This window comes from Cotesia glomerata, linkage group LG4 (assembly GCF_020080835.1).
Source record: "Cotesia glomerata isolate CgM1 linkage group LG4, MPM_Cglom_v2.3, whole genome shotgun sequence".
Classification (NCBI taxonomy): domain Eukaryota; kingdom Metazoa; phylum Arthropoda; class Insecta; order Hymenoptera; family Braconidae; genus Cotesia; species Cotesia glomerata.
Window position 1 is genome coordinate 13,118,852 of NC_058161.1, and position 19,247 is coordinate 13,138,098.

Consider the following 19,247-nt stretch of genomic DNA (forward strand, 5'->3'; position numbering starts at 1 on the left):
GAAACTTTTTTTTGTAACTCCAATAGTTTAGTAGTTATCGCGGTTGGAACTTTAGTTCCAAGACGGTTCCAACGCGGAACATCACAAGTCCCATACCGATCTTTTGGAAAAGTGCCGATCTTTTGGTACATTTAGTTCCAGGACTATCTAAGGACCCGATATGTCCAAAAAAAAGTGCCGATTTCTATATCAGATCGTTAACTACAACCGATTTTTACTAGAAATTATTAAAAAATAAACTTGAGAACTTTCTAACATTAAATAATTTATTATTTTTGATAAAAATAATAACAAATTACAATTTTGCAAACAAAATTATTCGGGTGCTCACGAGAGCCAAGCATGGAGCTTCATTTTTCAAAACCAATTTTATATTTGGATCCGTAAAAAATTTTTTATTTTTTATTTGAGTCACTTGGTCGGTGCTAAAATTTATCCTCCGAAAACTACTGGCGTTTTCAAGCTTGTAGACTCCCGAAGAACCTAAAAAAAAAAAAAAAGTAATTATTTATTCATGAGCATTGGGTATAATAATAATTTTTAATTGCAATATTGTAAAATACTTTACCTGTTGCGTCAAATATAAACAAATTGTTGAATTTATATTCAATAGCGACTATAGAGCTGAACTTTTGCCGACAAAATAGATAATATTCTGTTAGCTCATATTCTTCTTGGTTAGTAGACTTCTTTCTTACCACAACACGGAAAGAGTATACTTAAAATAATTAGAGAAAAAATAGTTTTAATCCATAATTTATTAAACAATTACCAAATTTTTATGTGAAAATGATTCTGTATATTATCGAGAAGATACCTATTCATTTTTATTAAAATCGGTCAAGTAGTTTTTGAGATATTGCAATAAAACGATCCGTACAGATTTACAATTATTATGTACGGATGCTTTATATTATCAAATGAATTAAAAAACTGATGAAATTGTTAATTGATATAATTTTGCAGGCTCTTAAGAAGGCACCTATCAATTTTTATAAAAATCGGTAAAGCAGTTTTTGAGATATTGCAATAAAACGATCCGTACAGATTTACAATTATTATGTACGGATGCTTTATATTATCAAATGAATTAAAAAACTGATGAAATTGTTAATTGATATAATTTTGCAGGCTCTTAAGAAGGCACCTATCAATTTTTATAAAAATCGGTAAAGCAGTTTTTGAGATATTGCAAAAAAACGATCCGTACAGGTTTACAATTATTATGTACGGATCCTTTACATCGTTGAATTAATTAAAAAATTAATGAAATTGTTAATTTATATAATTATGTAGGCTCTTAAGAAGACACCCATTAATTTTGATAAAAATCGGTCAAGTAGTTTTTTAGATATTGCAAGAAAACGATCCGTACAGGTTAGGGCTTCACACGAGACGAGAGTAGGCGAGAGTATCAAAAATCTCGTCTCGGTCTCGTCTCGCTTAGTTCTAAATATTAAGAATTTTATATTAAGTTTCTTACTAAATACTTGAGTGTTCGACCCAATTCTATTATATATACTCTCACAGATTTATACAATAATTGTTCATATTTTTACTACAAAAAATACATGAAAAAACAAAAAATTCCTCCAGATGTCCAAATAAAGACTAAATTTTCAAAACATCGGTATTTAGTGACAATAAAAGTTGTCCGTTAAGTACTGAATTTATAAAGAGATTAGTTTTTATACTTGTAAATTCTATTTTTTCTTGAAAAATAACGTTAATTATCGCAAATTTGTAACAAACATAATAATTAATAAATTAAAGTTTTTTCATGCCTACTGGTCAAGTGACTAGTGAATCTTATTCAAGCCAAGCTTGGTTTGAATAAGGATCACTAGTCACTTGACCAGTAGGCATGAAAAAACTTTAATTTATATATACATAATGGGTCATGAAGAAAAAAATAATTGTTAATTTATAACAACGCCTCAATAATTACTACAATACCATTGTAGTACGTAGTTTGGGTGGGGAGAATAAAAAAGAAGGGAAAAGTAAGTAAAGTATCGAGAGTATAAGAATGGACTGAGAAAGTTGGATGGTGGAAGGGGCACGGTAGCTTAACTGGAAGAGCTCCTGACATGTTAACAGGGAGATCCAGGTTCGATTCCTGGCTTGGTAACCTACCCCATTTATTTTTTCAAAGTTTATCTTTGCTCTCATGTAGTTTCTTTCATTTTCTTTCATTTGTTTAACATCTTTACAACTCGAACAGATACCACAAAACTTCCAGCTTTACTAGTATTCAAGTTCGATGGACCCCATAGAACTAATGCAAAGAGAGAATGTCTCTCGACCAATAGTGCAGATGGAATGTCAATCGCTTGGCTTGAATAAGGTTCACTAGTCACTTGACCAGTAGGCATGAAAAAACTTTAATTTATATATACATAATGGGTCAATGAAAAAAATAATTGTTAATAATTTATAATATTATAAAAAAAAATTTTAAGCTATTGAAAAGTAGTAGTAAAACAGCATATTTTTGGTATTTTGCCGGTAATAGAAAGTAGGGATTTTCTTTTCCGGTTTTTTGCTGCAATAGTGCCGCAGATATACAGTAAATATGCGGTACATTTACGGTTTAAATGCTGTTAATATACCGTAATTTTTCTATTGTATTGCCGTAAATATTCTGAATTTATTTCGTAGTTTTTTCGTAATGATTCGACAAAAAAACTGGCTAAAATAACTGAAGTATTACGGTAAAAATACAGTATTTATATCGTATAAATACCGAATCTTTACGGTTTTTCCAAAACCGTGAGGGGAGTTTTGAAAATTTGAAAAAAAAATCCTTTCGAAAAAAAAGCTTTACTAGTATTCAAGTTCGATAGACCCCATAGAACTAATGCAAAGAGAGAATGTCTCTCGACCAATAGTGCAGATGGAATGTCCATCGCTTGGCTTGAATACCCGTGAAAAAATATTCTGATCAGGCTTGATATGAGCTGATAAGGCCATATAAAAATTTTTGATATGTTCATATCTGGCCTGATATGATCTGATAAGTCCATATTTAATTTTTGATATGTCCTGATATGGCCTGATATGAAAATTGGCCATATCAGGCCTGATCAAGCCTTATCAATTTGATATGTCTATATCATTGATCGTTGATATAGCTTGATATGCTCATATATAATTTTACATTATTTTTTAATAGGTCCTGATATTCCCTGATATAACCTTATAAAGTTATATATACTTTGATAAACTTGAAAGAAAAATCCCTGATCATCAGGGTTGATATAACTTGATATGGATTCATATGGTCTGATATACTCATACCTTTACCAGCACATAAGTAGTCTTATGTACTCATATAAAGGCATACCCGTATAAAAAAAACTATTTATCATTATATATGATTCATATCTAATTATATAGAAGCATATGTGAGTATGTGAGCATATGAAGCATATTTGAGTACCCACATGCATTTTTGATATATTTTTCATATATACATATATATAATATATATGAAGATATAAAATGTATGAAAAATTGATGTGGGTACTCAAATGAAAGGTCTCGATGAGTGTAATGTCAGGGTGAGCTTATATCTTTAAAAATGTCAATAGTTGACAAGATAAAAGGTCATTTCTTAGTTATTGATATTTTTAAAGATATAAGCTCATCCCGATGTTACACTCATTAAGAGCTTTCATTTAAGTACCCACATGCATTTTTGATATATTTTTCATATATACATATATATATAGCATATATAAATATGTAAAATATATGAAAAATTGATGTGGGTACTCAAATGAAAGGTCTCGATGAGTGTAATGTCAGGGTGAGCTTATATCTTTAAAAATGTCAATAGTTGACAAGATAAAAGGTCATTTCTTAGTTATTGATATTTTTAAAGATATAAGCTCATCCCGATGTTACATTCGCCAAGATCTTTCATTTGAGTACCCACATGCATTTTGATATATTTTTCATATATACATATATATAATATATATGAAGATATAAAATATATGAAAAATTGATGTGGGTACTCAAATGAAAGGTCTCGATGAGTGTAATGTCAGGGTGAGCTTATATCTTTAAAAATGTCAATAGTTGACAAGATAAAAGGTCATTTGTTAGTTATTGACATTTTTAAAGATATAAGCTCATCCCGATGTTACACTCATCAAGAGCTTTCATTTGAGTACCCACATGCATTTTTGATATATTTTTCATATATACATATATATAATATATATGAAGATATAAAATATATGAAAAATTGATGTGGGTACTCAAATGAAAGGTCTCGATGAGTGTAATGTCAGGGTGAACTTATATCTTTAAAAATGTCAATAGTTGACAAGATAAAAGGTCATTTCTTAGTTATTGATATTTTTAAAGATATAAGCTCATCCCGATGTTACACTCATCAAGAGCTTTCATTTAAGTACCCACATGCATTTTTGATATATTTTTCATATATACATATATATAGCATGTATAAATATGTAAAATATATGAAAAATTGATGTGGGTACTCAAATGAAAGGTCTCGATGAGTGTAATGTCAGGGTGAGCTTATATCTTTAAAAATGTCAATAGTTGACAAGATAAAAGGTCATTTCTTAATTATTGACATTTTTAAAGATATAAGCTCATCCCGATGTTACATTCATCAAGAGCTTTCATTTGAGTACCCACATGCATTTTTGATATATTTTTCATATATACATATATATAATATATATGAAGATATAAAATATATGAAAAATTGATGTGGGTACTCAAATGAAAGGTCTCGATGAGTGTAATGTCAGGGTGAGCTTATATCTTTAAAAATGTCAATAGTTGACAAGATAAAGGTCATTTGTTAGTTATTGACATTTTAAAGATATAAGCTCATCCCGATGTAACATTCATCAAGATCTTTCATTTGAGTACCCACATGCATTTTGATATATTTTTCATATATACATATATATAATATATATGAAGATATAAAATGTATGAAAAATTGATGTGGGTACTCAAATGAAAGGTCTCGATGAGTGTAATGTCAGGGTGAGCTTATATCTTTAAAAATGTCAATAGTTGACAAGATAAAAGGTCATTTCTTAATTATTGACATTTTTAAAGATATAAGCTCATCCCGATGTTACATTCATCAAGAGCTTTCATTTGAGTACCCACATGCATTTTTGATATATTTTTCATATATACATATATATAGCATGTATAAATATGTAAAATATATGAAAAATTGATGTGGGTACTCAAATGAAAGGTCTCGATGAGTGTAATGTCAGGGTGAGCTTATATCTTTAAAAATGTCAATAGTCGACAAGATAAAAGGTCATTTGTTAGTTATTGACATTTTTAAAGATATAAGCTCATCCCGATGTTACACTCATCAAGAGCTTTCATTTGAGTACCCACATGCATTTTTGATATATTTTTCATATATACATATATATAATATATATGAAGATATAAAATATATGAAAAATTGATGTGGGTACTCAAATGAAAGGTCTCGATGAGTGTAATGTCAGGGTGAGCTTATATCTTTAAAAATGTCAATAGTTGACAAGATAAAAGGTCATTTGTTAGTTATTGACATTTTTAAAGATATAAGCTCATCCCGATGTTACACTCATCAAGAGCTTTCATTTGAGTACCCACATGCATTTTTGATATATTTTTCATATATACATATATGTAATATATATAAATATATGAAAAATTGATGTGGGTACTCAAATGAAAGGTCTCGATGAGTACAAGAAGAAATCTTGCGACAATTATTATTATTTTTATTATGGCCAGTAGTATTAGTAGAATTATGTGGTAATAAAATTCCGACCCCTTAAAAAAATTTTTTTTTTTAAATAATAAATATTAGCGAGATAATACTCAATGTTTTTACATTTGGATCGATTCATAGCGAGAAATGTATGTCGATATATTTATTAAATATATATATAGTAAAGAAATGAGTCACGTGAGCTAAGAATCCACGGGCTGAATCCCGTCGTCGGACAAATTCTAATTCCGTCTGTCGCGTTGAGACTCGCGGGCAAGTTAACACTCGCTTTTACATACTTAAAATTTATTAAATTGTAAATCATCTACTTTGATTAATAAATCTGTTTGACAGTCCTATTAATTAATATTCCTCGATTAAATTAATTCGTCCAATTTGTTCGGAATTTATTTTGGCAGTAAAATGGCTCGGTAATTAATTCATTTTCGGGATATTAATTTATTAATCATGATTCACGTTGACGAAAGTGATCCCGTTGGTGGTAATTAATATGATTATTTTTTTTTTTTAATCAAATTTAATGTGATTTTTTTTTTAAGCAATTATAATTATAATAATAATAATAATCATAAAATTCTTTAGAAATTGAACCAGCATTTCCTTATAAAGATGTTACGGTGCGGCGTGATGAATTTAATAGCAATTATGAATTGCAAGAAGAATTGGGACGGTGAGATTTTTTATTTATAGTAAATTTAAAAAAAAAATTTTTTTTTTTTGAAAAAAAAAGTTATTGAAAAAACAAAAAAAAAATTTGTTTGAGCAAAATAAATTTTTTTATTTTTAATTTTTGGAATTTTAAAATTTAAAAAAAAAATTTTAATTAAATTAAAATAAAAAAAAACTGAATTTTTCCTTAAAATTCAAAATTGAAAAAAAAAATTTTTGAGCAAAAAAAATTTTTTTTTTTCCAATTTTTGCAATTTTAAAATCAAAAAAAAATTTTTTTATTAAATTAAAAAAAAATTCTAAATTTTTCCTTAAAATCCTAAAATTAAAAAAAAAATTATTTTTTCAACTTAAACTAACAATATCTCTTTCTAAAACAATCCTAAAAATTTTCTAAATACATTTTTAAAAACTAGAATAAATTCTTTTCAAAACACTACAAAAATTTTTCAAAAAAAAAATTTTCAAAATTATCCAAATTAAGCGACTTTTTTTTTTATCCTGCATAAATCGTCTATCTCTTCGCTAATTTTCTTCTGACACCTTAAGGTCCTTAAAAATTTTTACTCCTTAAAATCCACCAAACTGTCCTGCAAAATTGCAAATCGATCCGACAATTATTTTTATTAGAATTTTTAATTAAATTTTTGGAAAAAAATTACGGAAATAAAATTTTTTGAAATTTATTTTAGGAGTATAAAGAAATTTTTTTTTCAAAAAATTTTTGAAAAATCTTCTAGGAAATTTATTCTAGTTTTTAACACTATCCTCAGAATATTTTTATGACCATTTTTTAAATAAAATATAGCTAATATAAAATTACTAAATAAATAAATAAAAATAATATAAAATTACTAAAAAATATATCAAAAATTTTGATCAAAAAAAAAAATTCAACAAATTAATTTTTCAATTTATTTTATTTTATATATATAATTGCTAGATCTTACCTCAGGAATTTCTTTACCCACTTCTAAGCTTTAATATGTATGGATATATAAATATATAAGTAAAAATAAAAATAAGAATAAATAAACTGAAAAAAAAAAAAATAATAATAATTCAGGGGTAATGGATGTTTTAAAACGTTAATCAAGGTCTTTTTCTATAAATAAATACACGTGTATACACAACTCGATGGTTTACTACACACTAAATATCCAATATATATATATATATATATATATATATATATATATATATATATATATATATATATATATATATATATATATATATATATATATATATATATGTATATATATACATATATATTTGTTAAATGAATGACAAGTTAAAAGTGAAGGCGTGCCAATTAAATTTCAATGGAATTTAAACTTTAACACTTTGCTCTTGACATTCCAATGAGAAACAACCGGTGTTATTATTAGATTGGTTAAGTAGATTTTTGTAAATAGTTACCGATCTGATGTAGAAATCGGCACTTTTTTTTGGACATATCGGTTCCTTAGATCATTTTGGAATTAAATGTACCAAAAGATCGGCACTTTTCCAAAAGATCGGTATGGGACTTGTGATGTTCCGCGTTGGAAGCGTCTTGGAACTAAAGTTCCAACCGCGATAACTACTAAACTATTGGAGTTACAAAAAAAAGTTTCGGACAAAATTTGTAGTACTTTTGATTCTCTACAAAAAAAGACTCATAATTTTTTCGTATTTTCAATATTTTACCCAAAAATTCACTCTTAAAATTTATAACCAATAAATTTTGAACTTTATGAATTTTTGTAATTTTCAGTGAAAATTTTGACTTAAATATTGAAATTACTAAAAAATGTTTGGGACAAAATTTTTAGGAAATTTTATTTCCTACAAAGAATGTCTCATGATTTTTCTATATTTCCAAGAATTTTCTCAGAATTTTCATTTTAAAATTTATAATGAAAAATTTGAATTTTTTATCGGTGTTAAAAATACCTCAAATTTTGAAAAAAGGTGATAACTTTTGAACTATTAAAGTTACAAAAAAAGTTTGAGACAAAACTTGTAGGAAATTCAATTTTCTACAAAAAATGTCCTATAATTTTTTTATATTTTCAATCATTTTCCCAGAATTTCCATTTTAAAATTCATAATGAAAAATTTGAATTTTTGATAATAATTTTTGGATTTTTTTATTTTCTAGAGGAAAGTTCGGAACAGTGTATCTATGTAAGGACAAAAAGAATGGGCTAAAATTAGCTGTGAAAATCGTAAATACAACCAAGAAGGAAGACAGACGCTCGGTGGAGCGCGAAGTTGAAATAATGCGCCGGTTACAGCATCCCCGGTTAATTCAATTATATGACGCAATTGATAATACTAAGCAGTTTTATGTTGTGTTAGAATTGTAAGTTTTATAGTAATAAAAATCCGTACAAAAACAGTTTTACTGTAAAAAAATCGCGCCAAGTCCACGTTCATAAGACTATTAAGAAAAAAACAATTTTATTTCTTTACAAAAAGATATAAAATAAAAAATTAAAAAATCCAAGTAACCGATATGGTTGTATATGATTTTCGGAAATTAAAAAAAAATTTGTAAATTTAAAAATTAAAAGAAACAATTTTGGAACGTATTTAGTGTGCGGGGTTACGAAATATTTCACTTTTTATGAAATTCCTAAAATCTATCTTCTAGGACTTTTAAAAAAAATTGAAGTACACAATCATGCACACCAAGTACGTTCCAAAACTGTTTCTTTTAATTTTTAAATTCACAAAAAAATTTTTTTTAATTTCCGAAAATCATATACAACCATATCGGTTACTTGGATTTTTTAATTTTTTATTTTATATCTTTTTGTAAAGAAATAAAATTTTTTTTTCTTAATAGTCTTATGAACGTGGACTTGGCGCGATTTTTTTACAGTGAAACTGTTTTTGTACGGATTTCAGTATTTTTTGTAATTATAATAAAAATTGACAATTTTAATTTAATACATTTCCGGTGGCAAACTATCCCCTTTAAGCTATAGTTCATGTAAAAGTTATTCTTGCGCCGCCTGGCGTGTGTAATTGCAAGCTGTCAAATATCTTTTTTTCACTGTAGTTTCCCCTCTATTATAAGATTAGCATTCATACTTATATTATTTAGTCTCTGGCCGTCCGATTTTTACACAAGAAAAAAGTTAAAATCTAAAAATCTGGGTCGCTATAGTTTGTGCTGATTATTTTTAATAATTTTAAATAGAAATTATAAAGATAATTGATAATAATCAAGTAATACGCGTAATAAAAAGCATGAACTACTATTATAAAATATCATATAAAAAAAAAATCAAAATAAATTTGAAAAAAAATTTGTAACCTCAAAAAACCGTTCTGCTTACGGTATATACACACTCGGTAGTCTGGCTTGAGAACGGAACTTGGCGCCAGACTCTATCGAGTCTGTTGATTTTATAAAATAATAATACTAGTAATAATCCACAGATTCGATAGAATCTGGCGCCAAGTTCCGTTCAAATCCGTTGTAAACGGAGCGCCAGACTACTGACTGTGTTTACTGTAAGCAGAACGGTATTTTGAGGTTGCAAAATTTTATTTAATTCTACGGTACTTTTTATTCCTAAATTGTATATTATAACAGTAATTAATACTTTATTTGACTGTTATTAATTAATTATATTCACTTATAACAATTAATCTACTTGAAATTATTAAATTTAATCCGCACAAACTATAGCAAGCTCAAAAATTTCGATCCTGACTTTTTTTCGATGTAAAAAGTGACATGCCACAGACTAAGTAATTCGAGAATGCATGGTAATAGTCCAATAGATGGGAAACTACACTTAAAAAAATAAATTTCACAGCTTGCATCTACACCCGCCAGGGTGCGCTGCAATTATTTTTACATAAACTGTAGCTTCAAGGGGATAGTTTGCTATAAAAATGCAGCCAACTTGAGATTTAAGTTAGTACCAATTGCAAATTTTTATTATAATTACAAAAATACTGAAATCCGAACAAAAACAGTTTCACTGTAAAAATCGCGCCAAGTCCACGTTCATAAGACTATTAAGAAAAAAAAATTTTTTTCTTTACAAAAGATATAAAATAGAAAAATTAAAAATCCAAGTAACCGATATGATTGTATATGATTTTCGGAAATTAAAAAATTTTGTTGTAAATTTAAAAATTAAGAAAAAAATTTTGGAACGTACTTGGTGTGCGTCATTGTGTATTTCAATTTTTTTAAAGTCCTAGTAAATAGATTTTACGAATTTCATTAAAAGTAAAATATTTTGCAACCACGCACACTAAATGCGTTCCAAAATTTTTTTCTTAATTTTTAAATTTACAACAAAATTTTTTTTAATTTCCGAAAATCATATACAATCATATCGGTTACTTGGATTTTTAATTTTTCTATTTTATATCTTTTGTAAAGAAAAAAAAATTTTTTTTTCTTAATAGTCTTATGAACGTGGACTTGGCGCGATTTTTTACAGTGAAACTGTTTTTGTTCGGATTATAATAACAATAATAATTTCATAATTTTTAGGATTGAAGGAGGAGAATTGTTTGAGAGAGTGATTGACGACGATTTTGTTCTTACTGAAAGAAGTTGTGCGGTTTTTATGCGGCAAATTTGCGAAGGGATTGAATTTGTACATTCACAAAATATTTTACATCTTGATATGAAGGTAAGATTTTTTTTAATTAGTAATAAACTAATTTTTTAGAGAAAAAAAAATTTTTTAGAGAAAAAAATTGAAATTTTTTTCAAAATTAAAATTTTTATCTTTTTTCAATAATTTCTATTTTAAAAATTTTAAATTTTTCTTCAGATTGAAATTTTTCTCAAAATTCAAATTTTATAATTCAGAAAAAAATTTTTTTTTTTTCAAAATAACATTTTCGTGAAAATTCAAATTATTATTACACCCGAGAAAAAAAATTTTTTTTGCAATTTAGTATTTTTTTCTAAATTGTTTTTTTTTAATTTCAATTTTTTAAAAAATTCGACTTCAAAAATTTTAATTTTTCTTCAAATTGGGATGTTTAGATTGAAATTTTTCTTAAAATTCAAATTTTTATAAATCAAAAAAAAAATTTTCTTTCAAAATCAAAAATTTTTTCTTAAATCAAAATTTTTACTGAGTTTCAATTATTATCACACTTGAAAAAAAAAATTTTATTTTCATTTTAGTGTTTTTTTTCAAAAATTTTGATTTTTTCAACAATTTGAATTTTTTTTTTTAAATTTAAAATTTTCTTCAAATTAAAATTTTTATAATTTAGAAAAAATATTTTTTTTTTTTTAATTAATAATTTATTTTAAAATTTACATTTTCTTGAAAATTCTAATTATGAAAAAATTTTTTTTTTAATTGTACTTTTTTCAAAAATTTTATTTTTTTTTTTCAAAAATTTGAATATATCAATTACTTACAGCCAGAAAACATCTTATGCTTAACCAAAGAAGGTAACCGAATAAAAATAATAGACTTTGGACTGGCCAGACAATTTGATCCAAGAAAAAAACTCCAGGTTCTCTTTGGAACTCCTGAATTCGTAGCGCCTGAAGTTGTAAATTTTGATCAGATTGGATACGGAACTGATATGTGGAGCATTGGAGTGATCTGTTACGTTCTGTAAGCTATATATAATTTTTTAAAAAATTAATTAAAATTTTTTATCTTACCTCCTAACCTTCTTCATTTTTTTTCAGGTTGTCGGGACTGTCGCCCTTCATGGGAGACACTGATGTCGAAACAATGGCGAACGTAACAATCGCTAAGTACGACTTCGATCACGAAGCTTTCAACAATATTTCAGAGGATGCCAAAGATTTCATACGTCGCTTGCTCGTTAAAGACAAAGAGTGAGTTAATAATTATTAATTTCAATTTTTCCCGCATGTTTTATTTATATTTGGAGTAATTGCTTGGTTAGAAAGTTATCTAGAATGCAAACTTATGAAAAAAACACAAAAATTTAAACTTCGGGTAACTTCGGCAATCTTCGGGTGTTTCCGTGAGTCTTCGGAAATTTTTGGGGATGATTTTACTGATCAAAATATGAAAATTTTGGACTTTGGGTATCATCGGAAACACTCGGGTGTTTCCGTGAGTCTTCGGAAATTTTCGGAGATTACTTTACTTATCAAAATGTCAAAAGTTTGGAATTTCGGCTACCTTCGGTATTCTTCGGAAACACTCGGAAATCTTCGTATTGCTTCGTATTTTATTTAACCTATATTCCCAAAAAAATAACTAACAAATATAGTAAAATAATAACAATTAACATTAATTTTGTCTTTCGTGACTTTAAATTAATTAATAATTAATTAGCTGTAACAAAATTAATTATTATTAATAATAATTTAAAAAAAACCAATAATAAATAACAAAAATCAACCGATCTCTCTGTAAATTTCTCCGACCGGCCATTTTGAATTTTTTTCCCGCCAAAAAGGCACGAAAGACAAAATTACAAAAAAAGTATAAAAAAATTTACGGAGTAAAAAAAATTACAGAAAACGAATTTCGGCACACGTTTGTCGGTTCCACCCGTGGTTGGCGCCAAAATCAAATTCAAAAACGAAGAAACAGTCACCATTGAAGAAGAAGAAAAAGACAAAGAAAGTGGCGCCACTTGTTGTGACTCCAGCGTCGCCTGTAGTCAAAAATAAAAGCGAACTGGACGTGACGAAAGACAACTTGAAGCAGTTTGTCGAAAGATGGCGGGACCACCCGAACAGTCCGTATCTCTTCGAGGACAATGGAACAGTCGAGAGAGAGGGGGACAGGTCAATGTCCTTGAAAGGTCAAAGCCCCTCCCCTCCTGAGAGTATTTGTAGTTTGACCTCAGAGGGCGCTTTTGACGACAGATTGTTTCTTAATGTTCCCAATTTGGCGTTCGAACGTCGCGCCTCTGAGGGTCAGGGCCAGGAGTATCGAGATCCGGCTTCTCAGATAAAAATTGCTGAGGAAATTATTAAACTATCGGAGCATTTGAGGTTACTGGCTAGTCGGGAGGGGAATAACAAGATGGCGGGTGATATGGCAAATATGGATAATATGGCATATGGAGAAGGTAAAAGTAAAAAGGTGGAAAGTGAAATTGAGAAAAATATGGCAGAAAATACTAATATGGCAAATATGGGTGATATGGCAAATATGGCAAATAATATGGCAATTGGACAAAACAAAAATTTAATGAAAAGGGAAAAAATTGAGAAAAATATGGCGAATATGGGTAATATGGCACAAAATATGGGTAATATGGCAAATATGGATAATATGGCACAAAATATGGCGACTAGAGAGAATGTTAGTTTATTAAAGGGGAACAAAATTAAGAAAAATACGCCAGATATGGAAAATAAGGCAAATATGGCACAAAATATGGCAATTGGAAAAGATAGTGGTCTATTAACAGGAGATAAAATAAAGAAAAATACACCAAATATGGAAAATATGGCAAATATGGGTGACATGGCAACAAATATGGCAGATCAGAATACTAGTAAAGCAAAACGGACCAATATGCCAAATATGGAAAATATAGGTAAAAATATGGCAAATATGGCACAAAATATGGAAAATATGGCAGATATGGCACGGAATATGGCAATTGGAAAAGATAGTAGTCTATTAACAGGAGACAAAATCAAGAAAAATACCCCAAATATAGGAAATATGGCAAATATGGGTGATATGGCAACAAATATAGCAGATCAGAATACTAGTCAAGTTAAACGGCACAATATGGCAGATCAGGATACTAGTCAAGTTAGGCGGACCAATATGTCAAATATGGAGAATAAGGGTAAAAATATGGCATATATGGCAAATATGGCATATGGACAAGATGGTAGTCAAATGAAAGCTCTTGAAACGGAGAGTAAAGTTTCCTCAACAAAATCCAGCCGAGTGTTGATAAACACGTCAGAAAGTGAAACAAATGAAATAAATGAAAAATTAAGTGCCATAACTCGAGACAGAAAATTAAATGGCACAAAATTTAACCCTCACAAAAGTTTCCAGGAAACTGTGTTCAACAGATTTGACCGAGAGGACGTTGACATCGACCTGACGCCGCCATGGCGGAAAGCCAGGGCCAAACATCGGTTCGGCGAAACTTGCCGAGATGTCCCGAGGATAACTAACCTGCAAAATTTGCACAAGACTATGAATTTAGACGAGCCAAACAGCGCGAAAAATTTGTTATTGAAGCTGTTGGACGAGTGGGACCAAGAGAAGCCGAGGGGGTCAGCACTGCCCAGGAAGTCGATAAGTGTCGACTGGAACGACGAGTCGATTGGCCGACGGTCGATCAATTCTTTGGCGCGGTATTTTCAAACTGTCCAAAAGTCGCGGGAATTTAAATGAGAGATCGGTGTTATTTTTTGAGGATTTTTTTGAATTTTTGAGAAATTTTACAGAAAGCGACCCAGTGCGGTTCAATTGCAGGAACATCGGTGGCTCGCTAAGGCTTTGGAGAACCCTATTTCCAAAGTTAGACTCAAGAGATATGTTATCAAGAAACGGTGGGTCAAGGCCGTCAATACTATTCTTGCTCTTCAGAGAATGGGCGCTCATATTAATTTTGATCTTATTTGAATAAAATTTGTTAGAAAAATATTTGAGTCTTATTTTTTAGTCGAATTTTAAAGCTTAAATAATTGAAAAATAATTTTTTTGGGATTAATATTGTCATTTTCAAGGTCAAGTATAAAACTGGCTATTACTCCTAAAATATTAAGTTTAGAAAAAATTTATAAGAATCCAAAATTGTACCTTAAGAAATTTCCTATTAAAAATTTTTTTGTACTATAGGCCTATTTTTAATATTTTAGGAGATATAGTAATTTAAATAAGAACTAGATAATGGAAAAGTATAAATTGCGGTTTAGGCGCTATAAAAATGGTCATAACTCCTAAAATATTAATTTTAAGAAAAATTTATAAGAATAAAAAGTTGTAGCTTAGGAAATTTCCTACAAAAAACGTTTGTATACTATAGATCTAAATTCAATATTTTAGGAGATATAGCAACTTAATTAAAACTCACCCAAAAAACAAAAAATTAAAATTTAAATGTAATATTACATTTTAAAAAACTTTATTATTATTATTAAAATATTAAAAATGACAATAATAATTAAAATTAAATTCTTTATTAAAAAGAAAAAGTTCTTTATTAAAATTTTCTGAAAAGAAGTCAATTAATTTTTTGTACTTATACGCAATTTTCTTGATATTTTATATCACTAATAATGTAATTAAAAATAATAATTATTGAGATTTAATATAATTAATTTAGTATATATTTTATTGTTTATTATTGTTATTACAAAATAATACACCTTGTAAAAAAAAAAAATTAATATATAAAATTACAAAAATTCATTGTATATTTTAAATTTAAATTTGAAAAAATTCCCGCGCTTTTTATTTTCCCGCGTCGACGCATGCGCAGCTGCTATTTTCACATTTCGCCGCCATTTTTTATTTTTAGTGAGACAACTTGACAATACAATAACAATAACATCAATACCAAGTGAAACAGTGAAATTATTTCTGTAAAATAAAAAATATAAATTAGTATTATAATTAAATTTATTTTATAATTAATTAATTAAGTAAACTTTTTAATAATTTTATTTAAATTTTTAATAAAAGCGCTAAAAATTGTGAAACAATTTTTTAATATTACAATGGTAAGAATTTTTAGGTTATATTTATTGAATAATAATAACAACAACAACAATAACAATAATAATAATATTATAATTTTATAAAAAAAATTTTTTTTTTTTTCAATAATTAATTTATAAATAAAAATAAATTAAAAAAAAAATTGACAATAATAATTAATATTTTTTTAAAATTCAGAATGAAGTATTAAAAAACTGGAGTCCTTATTTAAAAGAGTACGATCCACTAAAAGCAGGAAGTATCGATGGAACTGATACAGAGCCACATGATAAAGGAATTACTCGTGCTATTAATTCGCATTACCAGCCGCCGCATAATTTAAAGTCATATCCTTCTTCAACTTTATTTGTATCGAAGCTTAATCCTAAAACTACAAGACAGGATTTAATTCAGGTAAAAATGGTGATAAATTTGAAAATATTGATTTCAGGAAAAAATCATAAGAATAAAAAAATTGTAGCTCAGGAAATTTTCTGTAAAAAATGTTTATGTTTTATAGGTCTATCTTCAATATTTTAGAAGATATGATTTTTGGAATCAATAATAATAATAATAATAATTATTCACCCGAAGATGGTATTGAGTGCTCATACCAACAATAAAAATGGTGAAAATAAATTTAATAAATAAAAATTTAAAATTAGTCTAACATCAATTTGGATCGGGGATAATGGCTTTGAAATATAAAACTCTTTAAGGTAGTACCCTCGCGACTTCCATCGTCAAAAGTTTGTGCTAGAGTGTATGGTACATATACTTTAGAGTCATTATTGACAAGCCTAAAACTTTTTGCTGTTTATGTACTTATTTTAGCCAATCACAAACGAGAAACTGATCGTTTGAAAAGTCTGGCAACACTGCGTGAGTGTTAAGATATTTTATAGTGGTTATACTGTAGTGTTTTGGACTAACTGTAGATTAACCTCTGTTTGGACACATGCGTTTATTTATTTATTTACACTAGAATTTGAATTTGCGCGCAAGCGCGCGCCTGACTATAGCATTTGCATATATTTTCATGCTTATGATATATTCGACCAATCACGTTACGAATAGTTTGATGCCACATACATTTCATCTCAATTTTATATTAGGAGCACCTCACGCATTTTTTAAAATAAAACTAGAATTTGAATTTGCGCGCAAGCGCGCGCCCGACTATAGCATTTGCATATATTTTCATGCTTATGATATATTCGACCAATCACGTTACGAATAGTTTGATGCCACATACATTTCATCTCAATTTTATATTAGGATACATTTATTCGGAAATATAATTACAATGTCTGAAAAATTGACTTATAAAGGACGATTCATAAAAAGTCCTTGAAAAACGACAGAAATCGCTAGCAAATATGCAAATAACAAATAGAAAAAAAAATAATTGACAATATTGTTTTGTTTTTCAGAAAAATCAGTAATTGAATTTTTATGTTGATGTATTTACGGATTTTAAATTTTAGTATTTTTTATTAATCTTTCATCTGACTATTATTTTTATAACTTATGAAAGATTAATATATATTATTATATTCAACTTATTAACTTTTTGAATTTTTATAAATATAGAAAAATACTTATTTTCATAAAATAATCATTGTTACTTTTTTTTTAAATAAATAAAATTAATAACTATAATGTTACACTTAAAGTAAATTAAACTTTTCAAATTTTTCAGCGCATGCGCGTCTCATATTTTTTTCGCGGCTCACAAAACTTGCGTTGTTGCCACAGTTTTATTAACGTATCCCCTCCTCGGCTAAAGTCTGGTAAATTTTTCATTACTTATTAATAAATCTCTCTGAAACTGTGTGGTAATTATCAATGAAATTATTTTTAAAAAATTGTTTAGTTGTTAGTTAACGTTACTCTAGTTTTTAAAAGAATCCTAAGAAAAGTTTCTGAGATATAAAAATGTTTGTAGGTAAACTTTTCGATATCCCGGATACCGCAATGTAAAAGAGCGTTCAAAACTCAAACTTTGAAATTAAATATCTCTGAAACTAAATGGTCAAAAATTTTCAAATTGCGCCAATCGACGCAGAATTATATGAATATTAATCTACCGAAGTTAAAAATCCTAAGAAAACGACTCTGGCGAGGGTACTACCTTAATTAGTAAAAACACCGATTTTCGGAAAAAATAGTAAATTATCGAAAAATCCTGGCCAGACGGACTACAATCTTTATACAGTCAAGTAGGAGATTAGAGTCTACGTCTTTAAAAACATCTAAAATACATCATTAAAAATTGTCAATATACAAGAATTACTTAGTGGTTCTTAATAGGTAATTGAACTATTGTTACGGACAGTGTCTCGGATAGCTTAAGGGTAGAGCAGTTGTCGCGACACCAAAAGATCCAGGTTCGATTCCTGGTCTGAGCATTTTCTGAGTTATTATTTTTTCGGTGACCGAAAAAGTTTCACTGAGTAAAAAATTAACTTCTTTGCTTAATCTTAATTAAAAATAAAAAATTTTTAATTATTAGATATATTCACCCGAAGATGGTATTGAGTGCTCATACCAACAATAAAAGTGGTGAAAATAAATTTAATAAATAAAAATTTAATGTAAAATTTAAAATTAGTCTAACATCAATTTGGATCGGGGATAATGGCTTTGAAATATAGAACTTTTTAATTAGTAAAAACACCGATCTTCGAAAAAAATAGTAAATAATAATAATAATAATTTTCAGCATTTTTCAACCGTGGGAGAAGTTATAACAGCAAAAATAATCGTCGACGTTGTTACTGGACAATCTATGTGCTATGGATTCGTAGAAATGGCGACTGATGACCAGGCTAAACGCGCAATCCGTAACCTTAATGATACTTTTTGTGACGGAGTTAAAATTTTTGTCGACCACGAACTCGGAAGAACTATGAAAAATTGGAAACCTAGAAGACTAGGTAAATTTTAGTATTAAATTTAGTATTTTATTTTGTATAACAAAAATATAATTACCATTATTATTTCTTAAATAAATTATAAATCTCTAAAAAATTACAAACCATTATAAACTCCAAATTTTTATTATAATTATTAAATATTAAATAATAATTTATGTTAAAATTAATTTATTTTTTATTTTTTAG

The 19,247-nt window shown here is 27.8% G+C and overlaps 2 protein-coding genes and 1 long non-coding RNA gene across 18 annotated transcripts; 2 read left to right on the forward strand and 1 right to left on the reverse strand.

Annotated features, from left to right (window-relative positions):
* Positions 1–252: 252 nt before the first annotated feature.
* LOC123263634 lies at positions 253–15,675 on the reverse strand. Its single transcript, XR_006509187.1, has 3 exons — positions 15,665–15,675; positions 569–718; positions 253–483 (listed from the first exon to the last, which is right to left on the reverse strand). It is a non-coding gene; the product is annotated as an uncharacterized LOC123263634 (long non-coding RNA).
* On the forward strand, positions 5,885–15,066 carry LOC123263504 (calcium/calmodulin-dependent protein kinase type IV-like). 16 transcript variants are annotated; one of them, XM_044726334.1, is made up of 10 exons: positions 5,886–6,281; positions 6,383–6,470; positions 8,616–8,819; positions 10,980–11,121; positions 11,873–12,072; positions 12,150–12,302; positions 12,957–13,585; positions 13,688–13,699; positions 13,730–14,042; positions 14,115–15,066. In XM_044726334.1, exons 1-10 carry the CDS (start codon positions 6,248–6,250, stop codon positions 14,812–14,814), a joined length of 2,475 nt encoding a protein of 824 aa, XP_044582269.1. In that variant the 5' UTR covers positions 5,886–6,247; the 3' UTR covers positions 14,815–15,066. The 16 variants fall into 16 exon arrangements, with proteins under 16 accessions (XP_044582264.1, XP_044582258.1, XP_044582269.1 ...); XM_044726329.1 differs by having other exon boundaries at positions 5,885–6,281; positions 12,957–13,825; positions 13,898–14,042; XM_044726328.1 differs by having other exon boundaries at positions 12,957–14,044; positions 14,117–14,188; positions 14,237–15,066.
* A 410-nt stretch (positions 15,676–16,085) lies between the features above and the next one.
* On the forward strand, positions 16,086–18,948 carry LOC123263627 (U11/U12 small nuclear ribonucleoprotein 35 kDa protein-like). The gene is made up of 3 exons (XM_044726534.1): positions 16,086–16,145; positions 16,321–16,536; positions 18,864–18,948. Exons 1-3 carry the CDS (start codon positions 16,143–16,145, stop codon positions 18,873–18,875), a joined length of 231 nt encoding a protein of 76 aa, XP_044582469.1. The 5' UTR covers positions 16,086–16,142; the 3' UTR covers positions 18,876–18,948.
* Positions 18,949–19,247: the final 299 nt, after the last annotated feature.

Coding starts and splice junctions, on each gene's coding strand:
- LOC123263504 (XM_044726323.1), top strand. CDS start 6,248: ATGATTCACGTTGACGAAAGTGATCCCGTTGGTG. Junction 11,122..11,872: donor TTTTACATCTTGATATGAAG/GTAAGATTTTTT, acceptor AATTACTTACAG/CCAGAAAACATCTTATGCTT. Junction 12,303..12,956: donor TTGCTCGTTAAAGACAAAGA/GTGAGTTAATAA, acceptor AAAAAATTACAG/AAAACGAATTTCGGCACACG.